A 27,686-nucleotide genomic window follows, 5' to 3' on the forward strand; every position below is an offset into this window, starting at 1 on the left:
ATTTCAATTTCAAGACTTTCTATGGATAGGCCTCCATCTAAATTCTTCTCATTTCCATCTCTGGTCCTTTTGTTTATGTTCTTTTCCCAGTGGTATGCCTATCTCCACTCTCTTCCCTCTTCACCTGCCCTCTCTCTTGAAGATATAAGGAAATAAAAAAAAAAAAAAATAGAAACAAAAGATATAAGGAAATCAGAATACCCTCTCCTCCAGTTCTTAGTCCTTAATGATCCTCGTCCTACTTTGAGGTACTCTGGTATATATGTATACAACATGTTTCTTTATTTACATTTCACCTCATTGATATCTAGCAAGTTGCTCCATGTACATTATGTACATGTTTCTATGTTCAATAAATCTGAAAAAAAAACCTAAATAGGAGCAAGGCTTTTTATTTTCAGCAGCTGACAGTCCTTACACCCTTTCCTTGGAGATCCACCTTTTTGGAGTGAATTTTATAATACTACTATGTTTGGATGAGAATATATTCCATACATGCTGGATGAACAAATATATGTATACTAATACCAATCACTTACCCCAATTTGTTCAATTCCTGTATTTTCAGTAGAGTCCTCTTTCTTATTTATCCTCCCAAATACAGTCAGTCAACTTCCTATTGATTTGAATTATTAAAATTGGTCTCGAATACTTATTTCCCTCTGCTATCATAGTCATAATTCATCTCCCACTTAAGCATGGACTGGAGGTCAAAGGTAAACAAAATACAGCTGTACAGGTCACACTATCTTGGTAAAGTATGAATCAACTTGAGTTTCTTCATTCTTAAAAATTCTTCACTGATCCCATTGACTATGATCAAATCCAAACTATCTGTCATAGCACATAGACCTACTTCGAAAAATGCTTTTCTGCTGTAATTCTGATCGCATTTTGTTTCTGGTAAAAACGAAGTATGTATACTTATCCAAACAGACCACTTTCATTTCACAATTCAAGCCTTTGCACAAGCTGTTCCCTCTCTACCTATGAATGCCATTTCCCTCTCTTGACTCCTTCAATTCCTGAACAAGTCTTAGTACTTGCTTTAAAGCACAGCTCCTTTAGGAAGTCTTCCCTCACTAGTATTTTCCACTCAGCACATTTCATTTTCATCACTTGCTTGTCTGGCTATTCCACACTATGCAGCTGTTGAGGACAGAGGCTCCATTATTAGTCCAGGCCTTCCAAGGTGCTGGGATTACAGGTGTGAGCCACTTTGCCTGGCTTCAAATACTTTTTACCATAAAAAGAAATGAAAAAGGGAGTTTGATCTAATTTCCATTACCAGTTACACATCCTATAAAAAAGCAGTTCAATAAAAGCAGGAAATAAAAAAAGGGTGGGGAGAGGCTTGCACAATCAACTCAAAAAGCAGGTAATCTAATTATGAATAATCCAGAATTGAGTATTTTTTATCTGTTGCCATACACTCTCCCTCCTGGTAATTAAACCAGACAATCACTTTCAAGCAAGGTTAAGTGGTCCTAAGTCACAAAACAAATAATACTTATTTTCATATTAAAAATTGGCAATTTTCTTGCCAGACAGACATATACCATGTCTTTTCAAAGCCTTCTGGAAACTTTTTTTTTTTTTGAGATGGAGTCTTGCTCTGTTGCAATGGCACGATCTCGGCTCACTTCAACTCCACCTCCTAGGTTCAAGTGATTCTCCTGTCTCAGCCTCCCCAGTATCTGGAACTACAGGTGCACACCACCACACCTGGCTAATTTTTGTATTTTAGTAGAGATGGGGTTTCGCCATATTGGTTAGGCTGGTCTCAAACTCCTGACCTCAGGTGATCCACTCGCCTCAGCCTACCAAAGTGCTGGGATTAAAGGTGTGAGTCATCACACTCAGCCAAATTTTTTTAATGTAATTAATTTTTACTTCTTTAGAAAAATTATATAACTAGCAAATCATATCTAATAAAAGGATAATTTCATAAATTTTTACCAGGTCCCACTCACATTTACAAACAAACAAACAGAAAACAACAAACAAACAAACAAACAAAAAATAAAAATTAAAAAAAAGATTGATAGCTCACTACAATCCACATGATTACAATGATCCCATCCCTTGGGAGGCCAAAGCAGGTGGATCACTTGAGGTCAGGAGTTTGAGGTCAGCCAGACCAACATGGTAAACCCCATCTCTACTAAAACTACAAAAAGATTAGCCAGGCATGGTGGTGCACACTTGTAATCCCAGCTACAAAGGAGGCTGAGGCAGAAGAATCAATTGAACTCAGGAAGTGGAGGTTGCAGTGTGCTGAGATCACACCACTCTAGCCTGGGAAACAGAGTAAGTCTCCGTCTCAAAAAAAGAAAAAAAAAAAAAGATCCCAGCCTTACAAATTAAAAATCAAATACTCTTTCCCCCAGACCAGACCATATTTATGCTGTTTTTTTTTTTTCTGGCTCATGGTTCAGCATTTGGTTTTGCAGACCCATGCCTAAAAGGATAAAGTGTTAATACATTCTAATTTCTTGCAAGTATCATCACTTTATCACTTCAGTATAAAAGAAAAATGATCACTTACCTTTTGATGCTGTCAAGATAGTACTTAACAATTATCACTGTAGTATACTTGCTTCCTAGAACAGACAGATTAGACTAACTGCCACAGGATCACTGTTTTTCTATTTTTCTAATGACAAAACCAGGTTTTTGTAGACTATAAATTGGGTTTTACAATTCATAAGTGATCAGAATTCCTAGCAAGCTACAGATTTTTTATAATATCAAGCCACATACATGTTGAAGTGGTATAAACTTTTGATTCTCAAGAATCAGAATTCACAAATGAATTGTGATACTCTAAAAAGCACCAAAAGCAAAAGCTCTATACTTAAACATATAAATAATTATATATCCATTTCTGAGTTACAAATGTGCTCTTATTCAAAAGCACATTCTTTCCCCCTGAAAATCCATTTCCTTTTCTCTTTGTAGCTGAAAAGTCATTATAATACAATCAAAAGACTTTGTGTAAATCAAATAAGCAATTTTGCTTTATGCTAAACATCATAAATTATAAGGAAATATAACCATAAACAGTAATATCACTATCATTATTAAAATTTATAATTATTTTTAAATAGAATTAATTAAGATATAAAACATTCAACCACAAACACTGGAGATAAATATTTTTATATTTAGAGAATATAAAAGTCACCTTTCACTCATGAGCTCATCTGAGACTTTTTGCTCTTCACATTCCATTTTGTCCTTATTGGCCTGGTTCATTTCCTCACTTTCTAAAACTACTCCTTCATCTTGGATTTTTGGTCCTTGTCTGATTATTTTCAACTTCCTTTTTTTGACTTTGATCTTGGTAAATTCTTGATACTGGTAAGCTCTATCACTGTCCATGTCCTGATCTCTACAGCCTTCAGGTGGTTGGGTCATTGTCCGTTTGTTAGAGATGTCCTGTGGGAGATCGACTGCCATGCGTTTTACCTTTCTCCTCCTGCGCAGAGTTCTGTTCCCAACATTGTCCACAGCAAAATCAGACTCGTGCCATAAAGATCTTTTCCCTCGAACATTATTATTTAAGTTTGATGATGGCCTGCGCTTTGCTACTAACATTTGGTCATCAGAGTCACTGTGATCTTTTTTATTATTATTGTGATTCTCTCTATAGTCCTTGCTTGGTTCTTCTAAACTAGAATCAGAGCCTTCACTTAAGCAGTGACCAGTCTCCCACGGGTGATGCACGTTATATGACCTCCGTTTTCTCCCTCTCCTTTTCCTTGCCTGGCGTTTCAGAGGGCAAGATATACTTCGAGAATGGTCTCCTGTTTCAGCAAATCCACCTCGAGCTTGCTCTGAGCTCTCTTCCAATGCTGAGACAAGGTCATGAACCAGTTCCTCCATGGTTCTACTGAAATGCCTTCATTTATTAGAGAAAGAAAAAAGAAAATAGTCAATCTTAACCACAGTAACCTCATTTTCTACAGCAGACAATTCATTCTAAATTTGATAAAAATTAATAATGATTATAAAATGTTTCAAAGCTAATTTTCCTATCCAAGATATTACAGTTTTAAATATTGATTCATTGTAGGCCTCTTCTTATATAAGTTCTTTTATTAAACATAGGAATTACTTCCAAGATAGAATAAGCTTATGAGCAATGAAAGATCCCAGTATTTTTATATTTTTACTGTATAATTATGGAAAAGTTCTGTTTAAATCCCTATCCACTGGTCACTCCTATCCCTTTTCTAGAGCCAGTTTTCCTACAGCAGATACAGAAAGAACTTTCTCAGTACCCTCTTCGCCCACTAATCTCTAAGTAAAAAAAGAAACATGAAATCTTTTATTCACCACGCTTACCAGTCACTGCCATCATATAACAGGCAGTCAGAAAGACGGACAGCTAGTTTCAGGATTAGTAATATATGTGAAAAGAAAGTTTAACCAACACCATACATTTATTTAGGCCACACTAATCTCTTAAACCAGTGAAGCAGAAACTACATTCACATTCAAATTGGAGCCTCACTGGTATAAAAGGGCCCATCATTATTTCATTCTGAAGCAATCTCTTAGACTTTCCTTTTTTAAAAGCTTTAAACTATATTACCAGTAACAATATCATCCGGTAGTCAGCAAGGATAAGCATCAGCATTCTTTGGGAATTTTTATAAATTATACTTGTCCTTTTAAAACCCAATTCCCAAAGATTTTAAATTAGTTGGTGTGACATACAGCCAAGGTATCTGGTTTTATTTTTTAATCATCACAGGTAATTCAGATATGCACCTTTCTTATGAAGGCCACAGGCAATCATTTCTCAAATTGAGATCTAGAGGCACCTAGGGACTGAAACATTCTCAACAGTCATACAGAGCTTCAGGAGTAGGCACACTTTCATCAAAGGGCCTGACAGTAAATATTCTAGGCTTTGCAGGCCATTGGGTCTCCCACAACTACTCAACTTGCCACTGTAATGCAGAAATAGCCACAAGCAATACATAAATAAATGGGTATGGCTGTGTTCTAATAAAGTTTTATTTATAAAATTAGGTTAAAGCTGGTTATAGTTTGCTGACCTGTGGTCTATATAGTCTCTACAGTCATGTAGTCTCCAGCAGTCTATAATTTCAGGCTTTTGCAAGTTCCTTATAACAACCGTCAACTTTTGTCTTTTCATTTTAATAACCTAAAAACAACACACATTGTGATCCAATGGATTTACCATTTATAATATGATGCATATATACAGCTTCTAAAATTTGAGTATTTACTATTTGCCAGGCCCATTTCTAAGTGTTTTATATGTATTACTTCATTTCATTCTCACACAATAACCCTATGAGGTGGTAGATGAAATACACAAAGACGGAAAGAACTCTGTCACAATATGATGCATCTAAGTAGTGGAGACAGGATTCAAACTCCAGGCAATGTTGACCAAACTACAGCCAAGATCAGCTACACAATTCCAGTAGCCAGTCTGTAGTTTTGTTTGTGATTAATTTAGCACCAGGTAGTATCACTATAATCCTCAAGACAGATTTAATATACATCTATATAAAATCTAAATGACTCATAGTTAGCTATATTGTTTTGACTAGAAAAAAAGGGTGAAAGACCTGAATGAACACAAGGGACAAGGTAGTATAGCTGGTGAAAGTAAACTGAGCTCAATAAACCAACCTTGTACTGGTTAGTAAAATGTACACCATGAGCAATTAAGTAACGTGGCATTGCATTTCGGTTAATGTAAATTTGTATTTTCTGGATTCATCTCTGTGGGCATTCTGAATGTATTTAATAAAAACAAAAAATCCAATATATACAGCTTTTTCAAACGTGGTGATTCAAATAACTATTTTAAGTAAACTCTGGAGAGCCACTGAGATTTGTTTTTTTTCCTTTGTAAGGGTACTACATACAACTCAGGGTTTGTTTGTTTGAGAAGGAATCTCGATCTGTCATCCAGGCTGGAGTGCAGTGGCATGATCTCGGCTCACTGCAACTTCTACCTCCTGGGTTCAAGTGATTCTCCTGCCTCAGCCTCCTGAGTAGCTACTCAACTTGCAGCTGGGATTACAGGCAGAAGCTACCATGCTCGGCTAATTTTTGTGTTTTTTAGTAGAGACAAGGTTTTACCTTGTTGGCCAGGCTGATCTCCAACTCTTGACCTCAAGTGATCCACCCTCCTCAGCCTGTCAATGCTGTATTATAGGTGTGAGCCATCACATCTAGCCCCACAATTTAGGATTTAGAATACTGATTTTGATTAAAAGATATACGTATCACATACAAATTAGCATTAAGCCAAACAAAACAAAGGCTCCAACTCTGACTACATTGATAAACCAAAAGTATCTTTTTTCTATTACAAATTCCTTTTTCCAGCACTTTGGGAGGCCAAGGTAGGTGGATCACCTAAGGTCGGGAGTTCAAAATCAGCCTAACCAACATGGAGAAACCCCAACTATAATAAAAACACAAAATTAGCCGGGCATGGTGGCACATGCCTGTTAATCCCAGCTACTGGGAGGAGAATGGCTTGAACCCGGGAGATGGAGGTTACAGTGAGCCGAGATTGTGCCACTGCACTCCAGCCTGGGCAACAAGAGCAAAATTCCATCTCAAAAATAAAAATAAAAAATAAAAAATAAATAAATATATATAAACACACACACACATATATACACACATATATATATAGTTTGAAAGACCTATTATCTCTGAATATAATATTTGCACCTTAAAAAAATTCACCTGAAGCCACTTTAACATGCATTAAAATCAAGATCCTTTCTCTGTATTACCTGGTTCTAGAGTAACTTACACTTTGAAGACAGAGTTTTCTTATCAAAGGGTGAATGGCCAGATCAAAATAATAAAAAAATGAAATTAACTTGATGTATGAATATAATACCTAACTAAAATCAGTTTATTTTGGATATTACAATTTAGTGCTTTACTGTAGCAGAGAAAATTTATAGTACTAACATTAGAAAAAGGTTAGCACATCTGATTCAATCCATTGAAATCTGATATGCTTCAATTTCTATTACTAAGAAATTTCATTCTTAACAATATTAGCAGTTATATATGCAAATATTCTCTAGAATCTTATTAAAACTGTGTCAGCCTTATTTGACTTTATGCTTCCTCTCTCAAGAGAAAATAAAACATATTTTTAGGCCAGGCATGGTAGCTCATGCCTGCAATCCCAGCACTTTGGGAGGCTGAGGCAGGCGGATCACCTAAAGTCAGGAGTTCAGGACTAGCCTGGCCAACATGGTGAAACCCCATCTCTACTAAAAATACAAAAATTAGCCCAGCATGGTGGTGGGCACCTGTAATCCCAGCTACTCAGGAGGCTGAAGCAGGAGAATCCCTTGAACCCGGGAGACAGAGGTTGCAGTGAGCCGAGATCACACCATTGCACTCCAGCCTGGGCAAAAAGAGCAAAACTCCATCTTGAAAAAACAAAAGAAAAAAACTCCATATTTTGAAAAATACAGTAATTAGAAGAATACAATTTATTCCATGATGTCACTCAAATATCAATCAACTACATATTACTTTTAAAAGCTTTAAAAAAAAAAAACCCTATAAAAACACAGAAAACAGGAGGCTGAGGCAGAATGTCCTGAACTCAGGAGGCGGAGGTTGCAGTGAGCCGAGATCACGCCATTGCCCTCCAGTCTGGGTAACAAGAGTGAAACTCCATCTCAAAAAAAAAAAAAAAAAACCACAGAAAAAATATACATTTACTAAGTCCTACTTAGAGTTCAAATCACCTTTTCCCCTTTCAGTTTCAAATAACTAGACTCTTCTTGAAGTCAATCCCAACCAAAAAACCCATGCTAATAAGCCAGTAATATTATAGTCAGTTAACGTTAAGCTGCTTCACTAACTAATCTCTTAGTTAAAACTGGCATCTGCAAGGCACACTGTCTCAAGCCTGTAATCCCAGCACTTTGGGAGTCCAAGCAGGGAGAAATCACTTGAAACCAGGAGTTCATGACCAACTTGGCCAACATGGTGAAACCTCATCTCTACTAAATATACAAAAATTAGCCAGGCATGGTGGCAGATGCCTGTAATCCCAGTTGCTGAGGAGGCAGAGGCAGGAGAATCTCTTGAACCCAGGAGGTGGGGGCGGTTGAGCCAAGATCACGCCACTGTACTGTAGCCTGGGTGACAGAGACTCTTGTCTCCTACTGGCCTCTCAGAAACAAAGTGATCCTAAGAGACCATTACATGACTAATAGCTCTTTTATTTCCTTTGCCTTGGCAGTTTACACTGATGCATCAGAAAACTGATGTATTGCAGGGCGTGGTGGCTCACGCTGTAATCCCAGCACTTTGGGAGGTCGAGGCGGGTGGATCATGAGGTCAGGAGATCGAGACCATCCCGGTCGACATGGTGAAACCCCATCTCTACTAAAAATACAAAAAATTAGCTGGGCATGGTGGCGCGTGCCTGTAATCCCAGCTACTCAGGAGGCTGAGGCAGGAGAATTGCCTGAAACCAGGAGGCGAAGGCTGCGGTGAGCCGAGATCGCGCCATTGCACTGCAGCCTGGGTAACAAGAGCGAAACTCCTCTCAAAAAAAAAAAAAAGAAAGAAAGAAAACCGATGTATTAAAACACTTTATCCTAAAGAATAGTTTCTTAAATAAGACTTTCCTATTAAAGGGAAAACCTGGAAATATAGAACTTTTCTGTACAAATGTGTACTTACTGAACAATCAGTTTTAAAGTCTGAATTATACTAAATTCAGTGAATGTACCACTTAACTAATTTGAGATTTTTATATTCAAAATTGTAAAAGCCACTTCTCTTCATTTAGAACTCATTTGGAAATGAAATCTTCTGGGAACAGTTAATATTGGGTAATGCCTAAGATAACAATAGTCCATGAATAGTTTTATTAAGATAGTCTGAATGAACAGAATACCCCAAAACAAAATTATGGCCCCAACATCTATATAAAGTTGGATTTTAAGAAAGGAAGTGACTTGAGCAGATGAATACTGTTTTTTCAGGTGGCATTGGATTATGCTGAGCAGTATAAAATGTATGATCAATCCAAGATTTGATATGCAAGTTTTATTTAAAAATTTTAGGCCAAAGATTAAGTTTGTTTGTTTGGCTTCCTCTACCAAATACCCAGTAAATGAGTGAACTATTACTCTCTGGTTTCTTTTTTCTTTTCTTTTTTTTGAGACAGAGTCTTGTTCTGTCACCAGGTGCCAGGCTGGAGTGCAGTGGTGCAATATCCGCCTCCTGGTTTCAAGCAGTTCTCCTGCCTCAGCCTCCCGAATAGCTGGGACTACAGGTGCCCACCACCACGCCCAGCTAATTTTTGTATTTTTTAGTAGAGACGTGGTTTCACATGTTGGCCAGGATGGTCTCAATCTCTTGACCTCGTGATCCGCCCACCTCGGCCTCCCAAAGTGCTGGGATTACAGGCCTGAGCCACTGCGCCCAGCCTATCCTTGGGTTTCTTATCAGTAGGCTCTAATCAATTCAGAAAAAGCCTTCCTAAAAGTGGATGTTTAAAAATAAGACCAATTAATGTAGGAAACATAGAGTTTAGTGTTTTTCTTTCAAATATTTCTAGTTCAAGGAAGAATCAGGAAGATGCTTTAGTCCTAATTTATTGCTTAATCTACCCTAAGAACTGGGAGTTGATTGATGGTCCATGGGCTCTTAAATAGCAGTCAGCAATATATTAATATAAGTGGGAATAGCAGGAGTGAAAAAAGCCCCAAAAACAGATTCCCAGCAAAATTAACAATCAACTATTTTTACAATGACTACTGCTTTTGGAAGCCTCTATTACCAATAACTGCTATTCCTAATAGGGAAAAATACAGTATGTATAGAAAAATTAGTCAGGAAATAACTTCCTTGTCTAGATGCTGATAAAAATTGTGTAACAAGAGGATATGCATTTGTGTCTGCAAAATAAACTGTTCATATTAAAAACAAAAACCTTCCAGATAGAACTAAAAGATAATTGATTATAGCTATTAGGTAACTAGTTAAGGAAGAGGAAAGTAAATATTATTTATCACCTACTACTTGGTAAAACTCATCTTTATGTCTCTAAAATATGGATTAGCACTTCTACAAAGTTAAGTAATTTTAGGAATGCAGTGCTAAAAGTAAGTTACCTGGTGTTAAGTACATCTGCTTAATTGGCTTACAAAAATTTAGGGGAAGAAATCATTATTAATGTGTTAGTTTTTGTACAAATAATTCAGTGTGTACAAAAACACTGTACTAACACACAGTACCTAGTCAAGGACTATGCTGCTGAATGTTATAAATTACTCACAAACTTAAGAAAAAGATAGTCTTGGACTTATACATCTCCATTATCATATTAGCTTTTATTTTAGAAAAGGTTGGTTGTTCCTAAAAGTATACAGCAAACAGCTGAACCAAGCAGATTAAAATTAATGCATAATAGTGTAGACTACGCAAATAAGTGACTAAACATGCAAGTGGTGAGCCTTCAAGATGCCACATCAAGGCTAAATGACTAATGACTTTATGACTAATTTAACACCATATGATCCATAAGAAGTATCTTAAGATTTCTGCTGCTTATGGGAATTTATGTATTTTCCTCTTCAATGGGAATATTATTCATCAAATAAGTCCTTATCTCAACCCAGAAATCTACTAAGAGACTATGTCTTCAATTTTCTTTTATATATATGTAGGGGGCTGGGTGGGGCTGGGTGAAATTAACAATAACCCTAACACTAAATGTTGACACTTATGCTACTTTAGAAATTCTTTGACTTTTCTTGTTTAAATTATTAATCAAAACTAAATGTTTTCTCTCTTTTTAAAAAAGGTAGGGTGGGGTAGGGGAGAATTATCTTACTCTGAAACATGTAAATAATTAATTACAAGTTTACATTAATAGTAGGCAATAAATTAAAAACAGTATGCTTGAGGGAAAAAAAGGCTGGGATGAAACTACAGAGAATATGAGCTTAGAATCGAAGCTATGAATTTGGAAGTTAATTCCAGTTATTAAATTCATTAGCTATAGGACTTTGGACAAATTACCTATCTTCTGATTGTGTTTATTCATCATACAAATGGGCATAATTTCTACCTTAAAAAGATTTTTCTGAGGATAAGAGTGGGTACTTAATGTTCAAGAGAAGTTATTTCATCTTTCAACAACCTCTACCCACAAATAAGAGAAACTGGTCACCAAAAGATCCCAAATTATTCTGCTTTTAAGGTATAACCATACTGGGAATCTTAAGGGTATTATAGTCAAAGGCCTTCAATCTTTCTGAAGTCATGAAGCATTCTGAATGTTGGGAAAAGGAAGGATAGCAGACAATTATAAATTGCTGCATATAATTTCAGTAAGTTCATGGACTCCTTGAAGACTCTATGGAGCTAAAGAAAAATTTTAAATCCCAAATTTAAAAAATAAAAAAATTAATGCTGGCTGGGCGCTGTGGTTCATGCCTGGAATCCCAGCATGTTGGGAGGCCGAGGCAAACAGATCATGAGGTCAGAAGTTTGAGACCAGCCTGACCAATATGGTGAAATCCCATCTCGACTAAAAACACAAAAATTAGCCAGGTGTGGTTGCGTGAGCCTGTAATCCCAGCTACTTGGGAGGCTGAGGCAAAAGAATCACTTGTACCCAGGAGGCAGAGGTTGCAGTGAGCAGAGATCACGCCACTGCACTCCAGACTGGGTGACAGAGGGAGACTCCATCTCAAAATAATAATAATAATAATAATAATAATGCTGTGAATCTGACCTATTTCCACCTTAAAAATATACATATGTAAATTTAAAAAGATTAAATAATCCTTCCCAGTTGAAAGTGGAAAGGAAGCAAAGCTCCACTGACTTGTATTCAATTGCAGATGCTGCCTGCAGCTTCTACTTTGTCACCTTTGTCACCATAGGAACTTTCAGGAAACTTTCTTTCCTCTTTACCATGGTTTGCTCAAAATCAAACCATGATTGACTTTAAGAAAAAGAAAGTCTAACCCTTATTTTCAAATTAGTGATTTAATAAGGCAAGCTCATTTATTATTTAAATCTGAAGACCATGCTTCCGATTTTTTGTTACTTCACTTAATGACTTCATGAGTCATTCAAACTTTTCCTTACACTCTAATTACTTAAAAAATGGTAACTACTGAATAAAAAACTGCCTACATGAAATAGTCAGTTTAAAGCAAACAAAACAAAAAATTTAGAATTTAATAAATATTTCATTCTAGCTCTTGTCAATATATATATATTTATATTCAAATGTATTAGGCACACAGTAGAAAGAAATGAGTCTTATTGTTTATATTAATACATTGTAACTATTTAATAAAAATTTAGTAAACATATAACCTCAATTTCTATAACAGGAATGAGAATTAAGACAATATTAATTACAAGCCGCGTGCTGCTTGACACATAACAGATTTTAAAAAATAATCTGCCAGATGAGCAAACCAATTAATGACTAAATATGATTGAACAAATAAAAAAAGAAAAACATTATGACTAAAACTTTTAAACAATCCGTATTCCAAATTTTCTGCACTTTAACAAGCCAGACACTCTAGGTTTTTAAATAAGTAAATGTGAAGTTAAGGAAAAATTATCAAAGACAATGTAAAGGTTTCCAGCTTGACATCAAACATAAATATGGATGCTAAGAAGCTATACAAAAATTAATGAATTACTTGAACAAAATCATACTGGTTATTCCTTTGACTCTTAATTGTTGAAACAAAAACCTGACTCAAACCTGCCAGTATGTAATTAAGTCCAAAACAAACTCCAAAACACAAGGAATTAAAAAAAAAAAAATGCACACCTTTCACTATGCAGTTTTTCAGATTTCAATAAAATCAAAATACCAAATAGGAATGAAAATGCAAATAAAAAAGTCCAGAGTCAATATAGTTTAACAGCGTTTTTTAAAAGCAAAGCCGCACAACAAAGTTAAAAAAAAAAAATAGAATACCATAGTTGAGTAAAGAAATTACCTACATTTACCTATTTGGTGCCTAAAAATTGAAAGAGCAAACTCCAAATTGGAGAAGTTGAAAAAGTCAAGATGAGCTGGGCATGGGGGCTCATGCCTGTAATCCCAGCACTTTGGGAGGCCAAGGCAGGCGGATCACGAGGTCAAGAGATCGAGATCATACTGGCCAACATGGTGAAACCCTGTCTGTACTAAAAATACAAAAATTAGCGGGGCGTGGTGGCACGAGGCTGTAGTCCCAGCTACTCAGGAGGCTGAGGCAGGAGAATCCCTTGAACCCAGGAGGTGTAGGCTGCAGTGATCCTAGACAGCACCACTGCACTCCAGCCTGGCAACAGAGTGAGACTTCCTCTCAGAAAAAAAAGAAAAGAAATGAAAAAGAAAAGAGAAAGTCAAGATGGGAGCTAAATAAGTTAGAAATTCCAGACTGGTTAATAAATCCGGGCATATAACTGCTAGTTTACATATTGTATCTCATTCAGACACATAAGCAACATACAAAAGTGTTTTAAGAATTTTGGGGGAGGGGGGTATATTGGAATCATCCTGCAAATACGATATACTTAGGCCAGTTACTTAAACCATCTTTGCTTCTGTGTCACCTTATCTAAAACACAAAGAATGATACCTCAAAAGATTTACACGAGACGACACATGTATGTAAAACCTGGCACCTAGTTAACTGCTTACTAGCTGTATTCCCAGTGGGACTCGAATGTATTACTGGGATTAAACATACATGTTGTATAGTAAATATCTGTCCAATTAATGAAAAAGAAAATTCCATTAAGGAACTTGGAATGACTGTATAGTCATACAAGTAGACTAAAAAATAAAGTTCTAGTTTTTTGGAACATGTTCATTGTGCCAAAACAGGAATGACTTTAAGAATTTCATTCAAAAATACTAAGTGCTACCACTTTGTTATACTCTGGTGCCATAAGAAATGGTTGTATGACAAGAGAGCCTTTAAAAGAGAATTGAAGGAGGTTTCTCTCAGTACCTAACCATGATTTGGAAGGCAGAAGAAGTTGAGAGAATCAATCATATTCTGATGCAGTCACCTATCCTACAAATCAATAGCACCCTAGGAAGAGCAGACCAATCTACAGATGACATTTTATCTCCCTAATTTAAGAAGATAATGAATGGTGAAACATTAAGAAAGGCAGACTTGAGAAGGAACTGTGGGATGATGTACAAGTCCATTATCTCGTTTTGTGTGGTGGTTACATAAGTATATACAATTGCCAAAACTAATAAAATTAAGCACTTAAGAATTATGCAGCTCGTTCTATGCTAGTTACACCATTAAAAACTGGTTCATTTAAAAAGTGTTCCCTACTTTTCTCACTAGAAAATGTGATAATTTAAAAACAGTAAGATCAAATCTATATTCACTATAAACTTAACTACAGGATGATCTGACCTAACTAAAAATATTTTGGATAACTTTTCAGTGATAGGTGATATAAAATAATTCTTTGAGATCACAGACTATTAGAATTCCTCATGTTCTAATTTTTGCAGAATCTAGGAATGAACATGCACTGTTTAGCCACATTTCTTTCACCTATTGGTCAAAACATTATGTTTAAGGTTTTCAGTAGGAAATTGATTGTTTGTTTCACTGGTTGTCTTGTGTTACATTTGGAAGAAAAGGGCTTGGGAGAAAAACAGGACAAATATTACAGTGTTCAACTAGAAATCCCAAAACCAAGATTCTAGCTCTAGGATTAAAATGTACAGGGCAACTGTGGACAAGACACTTGGATATTCTGTGCTTTTGATATTCTGGTATCACAGGGTTGTCATAAGATAAAGTGTATAAATTTGTGAAAATATTTTGCAAAGTCAAAGCAATATATTATTCTAACGTGGCACTGGTGACATGATACCATAGACATAGTCAAGCCCCAAGCTTAATCCTGACAGTTGCAAGTTCCTGGAACATCCCCATACACATCTCATTTGAATTTAGAATGTTCAAGAGGGTGGAAACAGGTAGGTTCCCCGCTCTCTCCAAAAAAGGGGGTGAGAGGGTGATGTGTTTTCCATTATTGAACTTATCTTCCAAGAGACTTGGTATAAATTGGTGAATTTTGAAAGAGGAGTGGGGAATAAGGCCCGATTAAGATAAATTCTTCCTGTCCCTAGTTTTGTCAACAATCAAGGAGGAGATAAACTGCTCCTGGGATTACAGGAAGCCTGACTTCCAAAATATTGTTAAACAAGCAATCAGCAAACATTTACTGTATTCTTTCACAATTTTATGGCATACTCCCAAAAGCTCCCTCAAACTGCGTGCATTCCAGGAATGAGTGAGAGCAAGGCCTAGATGTCTTCAGACCATCCATCACAGCTCCCTCCCGCTTCCATTCTAGGTCCAGCGGAGCGGCCTCAGGCCATCATACCCTTCCCTGACCTCCCCCTCCCCAGGGCCGCCAGCCTCACCAGCTGTTCCCGGCTGCTGGAGCTCCGATCGGTCGGCGCCCGGCGGCCCCGAACATTAACGACACCCAAGAGCCTGGCCTCGAGGCTCAGGCCCGTGAACAGACTCCAGCTACTACAGCACCGGCGACTTGGAAAGAACAGTTCAGCATTTTGAGATGAGCTTCCGGAAGCCGACTGGAGGCGGAAACCGGATGCCCGGAGCAACCATTAGTTCTCCTTGCCTACTGCTTTCCCTTCCTATAATCCTCTCTTCATACTCGCAGTAGAGACAGAGACAAATAAATTAAACTTTTTGTGCTGCACAGAAATTTCTTAATTCTCTTTTTAGTACTCTTAAAGTAGAAATAGCATGAGAGAAAAGAGGAGTGAACAAAAAGTCGAACCCCGGGAGTGAGGTATGGTTTAGCCCAGTTACCATGGAGACCGGTAGTAACACCAGTTGTAAAGCCAAGGCCAGGAGACCATGGCCACTTTAGCCCGGCTGCAAGCTAGGTCGTTGACTGTAGGAAATGAGTACTACTTTAGGAACAGGTAAGTCAGAAAGAGAAGGATCGCGTAAAGGGCTGGCGTGACTTTCTATCAGTTGTTCCTCAGCGGGAGTTTCCAATTAACGATTTCCCTAATTCATTAAGTAGCGCCCAATTCTCCCCTTAATGGGCTGGAAACATAATTGTTTGTGTTACCATGCAACGAAATTCTAAATAGAGAGGGGCCATAGATACTCAGTGCGAGAGGATTTAGAGAAACTCCCAGCATAGATAAAATTGTGAAGTGTTTTTTTCCTTCGACATCACCACTCTGTGATTTGATGAAACCTATGTTCTTCGGGTTCGTTTCAATACCCTGACTGGGGATCACCCTAGCTCACTAGCCCAGTGAGTTCAGACTATTCCCCATCTACCTAGGGATTTGAGCCTCCATGATTTCACAAACATCACTGAACTCAATTGTTCTATAACTCATTTGCCTTTTTAAAATGAAAGTATCCTGGAGTGGTGGCTCATGCCTGTAATCCCAGCACTTAGGGAGGCTGAGGCGGGCGAATCACTCGAGGCCAGGAATTCGAGACCTACATGGCCAACATGGTGAAATCCCGTTTCTACTAAAAATATAAAAATTAGCCGGGCTTGGTGGCACATGCCTGTAATCCCAGCTACTTGGGAGGCTAAGGCAGGAGAATCGCTTGAACCTGGGTGGCAGAGGTTGCAGTGAGCCGAGATTGCACCACTGCACTCCAGCCTGGGTGACAAAGCAAGATCCTGTCTCAAAAATAAATAAAATAATATAAAAGTATCTAAACCATTCTGAAAAGATAATTAGTACCAACATATTAATAGACAATGGGTAAGAAAACCACCAGCAGCTTTCTTCTGCCTGCACCCAAACTTCTTGCCTAAGAAGAGGTTCATTTTAAAGAAGCCTTGCCCCAGGAGTTTTTGTAACTTAAGAGAAACTGCAAAAAATGGATTAGACTATTATAGAATATAATGATATAACAGACCAATGGAAAATATGTTAATAAGATAGGGTCTTGCTGGGCTGTTTTATTCTCGCCTACCACATTATTATTTCACAATATACCTCTCTTACAGCACTGATCACAATTCAATTTTACATTCTTTTATGAGGTAATATCTATCTCCCCTTTAAACGAGTAGCAGAGACAGTGTCTCTTATTTTGCTCACCATTATTTTTGTCTCCAATGTCTATCATACAATAATAGTAACACAATGATTGTTGAAGACTCACATTAATGAATCTTTCAATAAATCACTAATCCTGGTTTAAGTAAACATACTAACAATAGCTAAACATAGAAATTACGTATTTATTTAGAGTATGTGGCAAGTGCTGTATTTATAACATATATAAATGAAATAAGCCCCATCTGTCATGATGTTCACATCCTTGTATGGAATATAGACATTTAAAAAATAATTACAATAGTGGCCAGGTGTGGTGACTCACCTCTGTAATCCTAGCACTTGGGGAGGCTGAGGCAGATGAATCACTTGAGGGCAGGAGTTTGAGACCATCCTGGCCAACATGGCAAAATAGCTCTACTAAAAATAAAAAAATTAGCCAGGCATGGTGGTGCATCTGTAGTCCCAGCTACTCTGGAGGCTGAGGCAAGAGACTCACTTGAACCCAGGACGCAGAGGGTGCAGTGAGCTAAGATCGCACCACTGCACTCCAGCCTGGTCAACAGAGCAAGACTCTGTCTCAAAAAATAATAAATAATAACAATAACAACAACAGTAGAGTAACATGGACAGGAAGGGAAACAACCAGTATTTCTTGAGGACTGATTATATATGAGGGACTGCACTAGGAACTTCCTCATAGGATGTTTCATTTGGTTATCACAATGTTACAAGTTAATGTAGAAGTTACCTATTTATTAGATAATCTATATTTTTAGAGCTATAGAACAGTGTTCCAGAAAAGCCTGACGAAATGTCAAACAATCGCAAATAATCAGCCAGGTACAGAGGCTCAGGCCTGTAATCCCAGCATGCTGGGAGACCAAGGCGGGTGGATGGCTTGAGGTCAATTATGAATTATCAGAGCCAACTAATCTAACTCTAAAACCTCTGCTGTTCACTATCTCTAAACAAAATTTTCTTCCCATTAAGCTGATCTGATTAAATCGCAACAAGCACCAAGATCCAGAAGTCTAAATGGCTTAAGTGTACTGTTGCAAATCCATTGACATGTAGGGAACAGAGTTGTAGGAAACAATTTAAATTCTCCTTGGTTTCTTTCAGTTTCTTCTGTTTTTGGCAACAAGGTAGGGACAAAAATGCTTCTTCCTAAGGCTAGCATCAGAATAACACTGCAGTTGAAAGATGACTTTGTTGAAAAAATATATTCCTAAGCAGTTAGGTTAGTATCTGAGTCCTCCAAGGCCTGGAAGTCCAATGTGGAAAAGGGAAGCTCCTCTGCCCAACAAAGAGGAAGGATCTGGAACTCCAAGAAGTGAGCAGCAAATACAGGAGGAGATTATGAACTACAGAGAATAGGAGACGTGTGGGTTGCCCAACTGACTCGAATCCTCTGGAAAGTTGCTCCTGCAGAGAATGTTTGATGTGTATTTATGTTTTAGCCTGTCCATCAGAGAGACAGAATATTTTGTCCTGGGCGTAAGGGGAACAATAGATAATAGACAGTTGTTGTAACTGCCCAATGGATTCACCTTGCCCGCTGCCTAGATGGAGCTGATTTATCAAGATAGGGGAATTGCGATAGAGAAAGAGTAATTCACACAGAATCAATTGTGCAGGAGACCGGAGTTTTATTGTTACTCAAATCAGTCTTCCTGAGCATTAGGGGATCAGAGTTTTTAAGGATGATTTGGTGGGTTGGGGGAGGCCAGTGTGTCAGGAGTGCTGATTGATCGGGTCAGAGATGAAATCATAGAGGGTGGAAGCTGTCTTTTTGCACTGAGTCAATTCCGAGATGGGGGCCACAAGATCAGAGCCAGCTTATCATTCTGGGTGGTGCCAGCTGATCCATCAAGTGCAGCATCTGCAAAATATCTCTAGCACTGACCTTAGGCTTTACAATAGTGATGTTACCCCCAGGAGCAATTTAGGGAGGTTCAGAATCTTGTAGCCTCCAGCTGCATGACTCCCCCAGACCATAATTTTTTTTTTCCTTTACAACGGAGTCTTGCTGTATCACCCAGGCTGGAGTCCAATGGTACAATCTCAGCTTAATGCAACCTCCGCCTCCCAGGTTTGAGCGATTCTCCTGCCTCAGCCTCCCAAGTAGCTGGTATTACAGGTGCATGCCACCATGCCCAGCTAATTTTTGTATTTTTAGTAGAGGTGGGATTTCACCATGTTGGCCAGGCTGGTCTGGAACTCCTGACCTCAGGTGATCCACCCACCTCGGCCTCACAAAGTGTTGGGATGACAGATGTGAGCCACCACTTCTGGCCCCAAACCTTAATTTCTAATCTTTTAGCTAATTTGTTATTCCTGCAAAGACTGTCTAGTCCCCAAGCAAGAAGTGGGTTTTTTTCCTTGGGAAAGGCCTGTTATCTTTGTTTTAAACTATAAACTAAATTTCTTGCTAAGTTAGTTCAGCCTACATCCAGGAATGAATGAAGACAGCTTGGAGGTTAGAAGCAAGGTGGAGTTGGTTAGGTCAGATCTCTTTCACTGTCTTCAGTTACAATTTTGCAGTGGTGGTTCCATTGTCCCTTGACAGTGGCCTTTTTGTTGTTGTTGTTTTAACTTTCTCTAGTAATTCTTAGCTTCATTTCTGTTCTTTTGAACTATGAGATTTTCTTTGTGACTTATTGGTCATTTATACTATACTTCACACTATACTTTGTGGAGAGAAGAGTTCAGTATATGTTTATTGGTTGTATTGTTCATTTTCCCCATATTCTTATTTAAATTTCATCTAATCTGCCAAATTCTAATAGGAATGAGTTAAAATGTTTCTCTTACACTGTGTTTCTATAGTATGGGTGAGCCCAAAATGTCTGAGATAGGCTTCAGTCAATTTAGAAAGTTTATTTTGCCAAGCTTAAGGATGAACGCATGACACCACCTCAAGAAGTCGTGATGTACCCAAGGCAGTCCGGGTGCAGCTTGCTTTTATACATTTTAGGGAGACATAATATATCAATCAATACATGTAAGGTTTATATTGGTTCCACAAGGCAGGGCCCTTTAGGTCTTAAGTAGTTTTAAAATTTTTTTCTGGTCAGGCGCAGTGGCCCACGCCTGTAATCTCAGCACTTTGGGAGGCTGAGGTGGGTGGATCACTTGAGGTCAGGAGTTCTAGACCAGCCTGGCCAACAGGGCAAAACTCTGCCTCTACTAAAAACACAAAAATTAGCCAGGGGTGGTGGTGCACACCTGTAGTCCCATCTAGTCAAGAGGCTGAGGCAGGAGAATTGCTTGAACTCGGGAGGCAGAGGTTGCAGTGAGCCAAGGTCGCACCATTGTACTGCAGCCTGGGCAACAGAGTGAGACTCAAAAGAAGGAAGGAAGGAACGGAGGGAGGGAGGGAGGGGGAGAGAGAGAAAGAGAGAAAGAAGAGAGGGAGGGAGGGAGGGAAGAAAGGAAGGAAAGAGGGAGGGAGGGAGGGAGGGAATGAAGGAAGGAAGGAAAAGATTCTGATTGGCAAGTGGTTGAAAGAGTTATTATCAATAGAAAGAAATGAGGAATCTCTGGATTATGATAAGGGGTTGTGAAGACCTAAGTTTTATCATGTTTATCATACAGAGGAAGCCTCCAAGTTGCAAGCTTTAAAAAGAAAAAATCAAATATTTCTTATCAGACTTAAGGTCTGTGTTGATGTGGATGCTAGAGGGTATAATGATAGTCCGTTGAGATACCATCTCACGCCAATTAGAATGGCGATCATTAAAAAATCTGGAGACAACAGATGCTGGAGAGGATGTGGAGAAATAGGAACACTTTTACACTGTTGGTGGGAGTGTAAATTAGTTCAACCATTGTGGAAAACAGTGTGGCGATTCCTCAAGGACCTAGAAATAGAAATTCCATTTGACCCACCAATCCCATTACTGGGTATATATCCAAAGGATTATAAATCGTTCTACTATAAGGACACATGCACACGAATGTTCATTGCAGCACAGTTTACAATAGCAAAGACCTGGAACCAACCCAAATGCCCATCGATGATAGACTGGACAGGAAAAATGTGGCACATATACACCATGGAATATTATGCAGCCATCAAAAACGATGAGTTCGCGTCCTTTGTAGGGACATGGATGAACCTGGAAACCATCATTCTCAGCAAACTGACACAAGAACAGAAAATCAAACACCACATGTTCTCACTCATAGGTGGGTGTTGAACAATGAGAACACGTGGACACAGGGAGGGGAGCACTATACACGGGGGTCTGTTGCGGGGGAGAGGGGGGATAGAGGGGGGTGGGGAGTTGGGGAGGGATAGCATGGGGAGAAATGCCAGATATAGGTGAAGGGGAGGAAGGCAGCAAATCACACTGCCACATATGTACCTATGCAACAACCTTGCATGTTTTTCACATGTACCCCAAAACCTAAAATGCAATAAAATAAAAAAATAAAATAAAAAATAAATAAATAAATAAATAAATAAATAAATAAATAAATAAAAATGATAGTCCAATTCCCTCTGCTATCATGACCTGAACTAGATTTTTAGGTAACTCTGCAATTTTATTTTTGGTTTACAAGTAGTGTCTCCTGTTACGTTGTTTTGCATCTGTTATATGTTTATTGGTGTGTCTCTGCATTATTGGCTGTATGTTAGTTTTTTCACCTGTTTAATTTTTCACCTTTAAATTCTACTTGCCATAATATTGATCCTCGTTTATTGGAGTTAATCACATCATTCTGTATATTTTTCTTTGCAGGAGGAAATTTGGAGGCTTTTAAAAATTAAAAGTAAAGAAGTTCATGAAGGGTTTAGCTTCTTTACATTCATTATTGCTATTGATATGTAGGCATTTTACATATAGCCGTATTTTAACCTATTTTTAAATTATTTTTCCTCTTCTATTATGACTTAGAATGTATCAACTATATTTTACTTTAGATTTTAAAATAAAGAAACTTATTCCTAACATTTCTTGTTAGAACTTAAGTTATCCTATTAACATTCTCAATACTGTAATAATGAATTAAATATTTATTTATTTTTTGAGACAGGGTCCCTCTCTGTTGTACAGGCTTGAGGGAAGTGGTGCAATCTCAGCTCACTGCAACCTCCACCTCCTGCATTCAAGCGATTCTACTGCCTCAGCCTCTTGAGTATCTGGAATTACAGGCACGTGCCACCACACCCAGCTAATTTTTGTATTTTTGGTAGAGATGAGGTTTCACCATGTTAGCCAGACTGGTCTCATACTCCCGACCTCTGGAATTAAAGGCTTATGCCACCACACACAGCTAATTTTTATATTTTTAGTAGAGACAAGTTTTCACCGTGTTAGCCAGGCTGGTCTCATACTCACGACCTCAAGTGATCCACCTGCCTCGGCCTCCTAAAGTGCTAAGATTACAGGCTTGAGCCACCACGCCTGGCCCTGAAATAAATTTTTATTATTTAAACACTACCTAACACCCACTATATGCTAAGTACTGTTGTGAATATTGAAGATACAACTAAGAACAAAAAGTCATGAGGGAAATAGACCATAAACAGCTAAACATATGGCGATTCAAGTCCTGTAATCCTATACTTTGGGAGGCCTAGGTGGAGTATGACTTGAGCCCAGTAGTTCAAGACCAGCCTGGGCAACATAGTGAGACCTTGTCTCTACAAAAAATAAAATATTGTGTGGTGGCTCACGCCTGTAATCCCAGCACTTTGGGAGGCCAAGGCGGGTGGATCACAAGGTCAAGAGATCGAGACCATCCTGGTCAACATGGTGAAACCCCGTCTCTACTAAAAATACAAAAAATTAGCTGGGCATGGTGGCGCGTGCCTGTAATCCCAGCTACTCAGGAGGCTGAGGCAGGAGAATTGCCTGAACCCAGGAGGCGGAGGTTGCAGTGAGCCGAGATCACGCCATTGCACTCCAGCCTGGGTAACAAGAGTGAAACTCCATCTCAAAAAAAAATAATAATAAAAATAAAAATAAAATAAAAATATTAGCAACTGTGTCTCAAAAAAAAACAAAGGTGTTTTCAGCAGAAGAGTGACATAATGCGACTTCCGTCTTTATAAAAACAATAAATAAGAAAGTAACTTTGACATTATTATTATTTGAGATGGCATCTCACTTTGTTGCCCAGGCTGGAGTACAGTGGTGCGATCTCAGATCACTGCAACCTCTGCCTCCCAGGTTCAAGCGATTCTCCTGCCTCAGCCTCCCAAGTAGCTGGGATTATAGGCACCTGCCATCATGCCTGGCTAATTTTTGTATTTTTGTAGAGATAGGCTTTCACCATGTTGGCCAGGCTGGTCTTGAATTCCTGACCTCAGGTGATCCACCCACCTCGGCCTCCAAAAGTGCTGGGATTACAGACATGAGCCACCGTGCCTGGCTAGGAAACAAAATATTTTTAAATGCACTAATAATATAGGTTCTAGTTCTAAAATACGATGACCTTGTTTTCCATGACTTCTGCATAGTATTTAGCATTCGGCCAACTATGGTAACTCCTACTTTATGATCTAATAATAATGCCTTTGCAACCCATTATTCTTAGAGCTGTGAAATAATAATAATGAGGAGGGCTATTAATGAAATATGAAACATAGGTTCTATTTCTAAAACATAGTCCTATTTCTTATCATCAAATGTCTGTTATTAGGCACATGGGTGATAATCAGAACCCAAAGTATAGATTAAGTGTACTGTAGTTTTTGCCTTTAAGGAGCATGAAATCCTTAAGACCTAATAGTGAAATTATATGCAAAACAATAATCATTTTACACATCAACATATCTGACAGCACAGGGCAGCTAATAATGGAATTTTATTCCTACTGTCTAAAATAGTTACAAGCTATATGATAATGAAAAAGAAAGAGTATTGAGTTTTTAATCTAGTATTTATTCATAGATAACATACATAGGTCAGACCAAGCAGTCTGTTGATGTGTAAAATGCATATTTTTGCATATTACTGGAAAGATATTTAAGTATACACTTTTTTTCATTTTCTACTTATTGTCAGTTAATTTCTGGCCACTAATGATATACATGAATATAGTGTTATCCAGGGTTATAATACTTATTTCTAGTTGATGATGAAGTGACTGGAAACTTCCAGCTATTTCTTGATGTTTTATTACATTACTGGTAATACTTTTGGTCTTTCATCATTATTAATTCATTTAGTATTCATTGTGATAATACTGATCATAATAAATTTATTTCAAATTCATGTAGATGTCATATTTTATTCACTGCTATAGGATTTTCACTGTAATTTGGAACTAATTAATATACCATTAAAATAAAGTGTTACCCACATTTTTCATTTTAAATATAAAATGTCTAGCAGTTCATGACATATTGTATGAGTATTCAGCATTCCAGTGGTAACCCAGCATCTGTAAATTTCATTTTTAAGCAGTTAAAAAACGGGCAACAGAAAAACGTGTATAGAAATGAAATTTTAGCACCTAAGTTAAAGTTTAGCAGTAAGTTAACTACTAGTTATTTTTTAGTGCCTCCTTCCTTTTAATTGCAATGTATAGTTTTTGATATAATATGTGCTTGTGTGTGTGTGTGTGTGTGTGTGTATGTGTATATATATATATTATTTGTACCCCAAAGAGAAATTATTTAATTTTCCACTTGACCAGTGTCACCAGGAGAAATTAAAAAACATTAACTCAAAACAGTTAATTTGACTGCTTCTCTTCTGCATTTCTAATGACAATTATAAATAAAGGGTGAGTTCATACTAATACATTGATAACTAATACAGTAACTTCAAAATAATTATTAGATATATCTATGTGACTTATTCATATTTTTCTTCCATTTTTGTAAAGGTAGTGAGTTGATTGTTGGTGGGAAAGGAGAAACAAATGTTTTCAATAATTTAAATTGACTATATTAAGAAGATGAAAAACCAATCTAGTTGAGTTGTATTAAACATTAATGGTAAAAGGTTTAAATAACCGTAAGAAACAGCTCTATTCTATTGTCATGAATTTTATTTCACATTAGCCTTATTGAATGAAATTATTCTTATTTTTTCCACATTCTCTCTTCTTTGAGTTGCCTGCTCTACTGGACATTGTGGTGTTGTATCTTTTCCATGTTGGCCATTAATGACAATTTCTTTGTTCCACTATCCCATCTTGTTATTGGCCAGGATAGGATTTTAAAATAAAAATGAAAGATTCTGGGCCAGGCACGGTGGCTCACGCCGGCTCACGCCTGTAATCCCAGCACTTTGGGAGGCCGAGGCGGGTGGATCACGAGGTCAAGAGATAGAGACCATCCTGGTCGACATGGTGAAACCCCGTCTCTACTAAAAATACAAAAAATTAGCCGGGCACAGTGGTGCGCGCCTGTAATCCCAGCTACTCAGGAGGCTGAGGCAGGAAAATTGCCTGAACCCAGAAGGCGGAGGTTGCAGTGAGCGGAGATCACGCCACTGCACTCCAGCCTGGGTAACAAGAGCGAAACTCCGTCTCAAAAAAAAAAAAAAGAAAGATTCTTTCTAATCTTGCAACTGATTAAATAATGACCTTGTTTTCCATGACTTCTGCACACTGTTTAACATTGCATAGTCATGGTCTCCCGTCTTGATGCCTTCCCATTAACTTCTTTGACACTGCACTATACTTGTATCTTATGATTGGACCTTGTTTTTTTTTTTTCAGTTGTTCTTATTTAGCATCTTTTACTGTAAATCTTTACAGAGATTATCAAACTCTGGGGATATGTGTTTCCATGGTCAAAATGTTGATAGTCAAGGAGTCTAGAATCCCTTAATATTATGCACAAAACTCCGAAAACCAAGACCTTTTGCCTTGACATCAACTATTAATCTCCTGATTTCCCCCATCCTTCATTTCTGTCTTGAAATTTGCGTTTTATCATTCTCATTATTATTTTACTACATGTGTATACATCCTTAATGAATATCCCTAAAATTTTGTGAGGTTTTTACTTATGTAAATAAAATTATTCTGTATATGTTCAAAGGCCAAACTGTTTGCTAGCAGCAATATATATGAGTTCTTATCACTAACACTTGGTATAGTCTAAAATTTTGGAGTGTTGCTATAGATGTTGGTATCATTTCATATTCTTAGTCTCTCAGTTTCTTTTATTGTTTTAGGGAGACTGGTGCTACCTTTTGCCACAAAATTTCAATATTATATTTGGAAATTAATTACATAAATTTTTTTTGCATTTTCCTTTTCTTCCATTTTACTTTCCCTTTCTTCTCCTCTCTTCATTTCTCTTCTCCTTTAGAAGAAGTGATGATTAAAAACCCAGCCTCTAGAGCAGGACTACCAAGGATTAAATGTCAGCTGTGATACTTACTATAGATGTGACCTTGGGCATTTTACAATACTTTCTCCACAGTGGTATCTTTTTTTGTCAAATAAGGATAATAATTCTCTTCTTCATAGAGGTATTGAAAGGATTACGCATGAGTTAATTCACTGGTATATAAAATGTTAGGAACTGTGCCTGACACATAAAGTTTTAATTAGTAAAATATATTTATTTCCTTCTGTTTCTCTCAACAGCTCCTTTCATGTTTGCCTGTCTTTTTCGTATCATCACCCAGGATTTAAGTTACTAAGAGGATAGGGCACTCATGGATTCTTCAGCAACTTGTCATCCTAAAGTAGGGAGAGGTTTCAATGTTGGGAGTAGATCTAGCGAGGGAAGCCTGTGAGTGGCACTTCTCACTGGGATGGAATATGCCAACAGGCATGTTTCTCCCTCAGCTAGCACCTTTGGTAAGACAAAGGTTGAGTGTTAGGAGTGGCACCAATGATCTCTCCTGAGGCCATGGGGAATACAGTATAGGACAAAATAGACAAGATTATTGCCTTTGACGTTTTCAAGTTTAGTGGAAGAGACCATTGTTAAATAATTTTTTTTTTTTTTTTTTTTTTTTGAGACGGAGTCTCGCTCTTGTTACCCAGGCTGGAGTGCAATGGCGCGATCTCGGCTCACCGCAACCTCCGCCTCCTGGGTTCAGGCAATTCTCCTGCCTCAGCCTCCTGAGTAGCTGGGATTACAGGCACGCGCCACCGTGCCCAGCTAATTTTTTTGTATTAGTAGAGACGGGGTTTCACAATGTTGACCAGGATGGTCTCGATCTCTCGACCTCGTGATCCACCCGCCTCGGTCTCCCAAAGTGCTGGGATTACAGGCTTGAGCCACCGCGCCCGGCCTTGTTAAATAATTTTTAAATATGATTGTGGTAAATATTATGAAGAGCTATGAGACTGTAACATGGAAAGGCCTAATTGTAGTCTGGGAAGTCAGGGAATGCTCTCTGGAGGAAAGGACTTTAAGCTATTCTCCCTCCCACATGGAGTACAATAATATGATGCCAGAATACACTTTATTCAAGCCTCTTTTTTTTTTCTTTTGAGACAGAGTCTCGCTCTGTCGCCCAGGCTGGAGTGCAGTGGCACGATCTCAGTTCACTGCAACCTCCGCCTCCCGGGTTCAAGGAATTCTTCTGCCTCAGCCTCCTGAATAGCTGGAATTACAGGCGCCACC

At 38.0% G+C, this 27,686-nt stretch overlaps 2 protein-coding genes across 7 annotated transcripts in view; one reads left to right on the top strand and one right to left on the bottom strand.

The window, feature by feature from the left end:
• GPATCH2 (G-patch domain containing 2) overlaps positions 1-15,659 on the bottom strand; it is a 198,088-nt gene extending 182,429 nt beyond the window's left edge. For 3 of the 5 annotated variants that reach the window (XM_012459673.2, XM_012459675.2, XM_012459677.2), the window contains exons 1-2: positions 5,070-5,174; positions 3,188-3,904 (exon numbers count right to left, since the gene is read on the bottom strand). In XM_012459673.2, coding sequence (XP_012315096.2) covers positions 3,188-3,904; positions 5,070-5,170 — 818 coding nt within the window. In that variant the 5' untranslated portion in view covers positions 5,171-5,174. Of the gene's footprint in view, positions 1-3,187; positions 3,905-5,069; positions 5,175-15,484 lie in introns of those variants that run through there. The other 2 variants (XM_012459674.3, XM_012459678.3) reach the window with 1 other exon arrangement.
• A 277-nt stretch (positions 15,660-15,936) lies between these two features.
• Positions 15,937-27,686, top strand: part of SPATA17 (spermatogenesis associated 17) — a 212,468-nt gene continuing 200,718 nt past the window's right edge. For both annotated transcript variants that reach the window (XM_064383459.1, XM_021677167.2), the window contains exon 1: positions 15,937-16,015. In XM_064383459.1, the coding sequence (XP_064239529.1) occupies positions 15,948-16,015 (68 nt within the window). In that variant the 5' untranslated portion in view covers positions 15,937-15,947. The remainder of the gene's footprint in view (positions 16,016-27,686) is intronic.

Source organism: Aotus nancymaae, unplaced genomic scaffold, assembly GCF_030222135.1.
Source record: "Aotus nancymaae isolate 86718 unplaced genomic scaffold, 86718_ANA_hifiasm-v0.15.2.pri h1tg000032l_0, whole genome shotgun sequence".
NCBI classification, from domain to species: Eukaryota; Metazoa; Chordata; class Mammalia; order Primates; family Aotidae; genus Aotus; species Aotus nancymaae.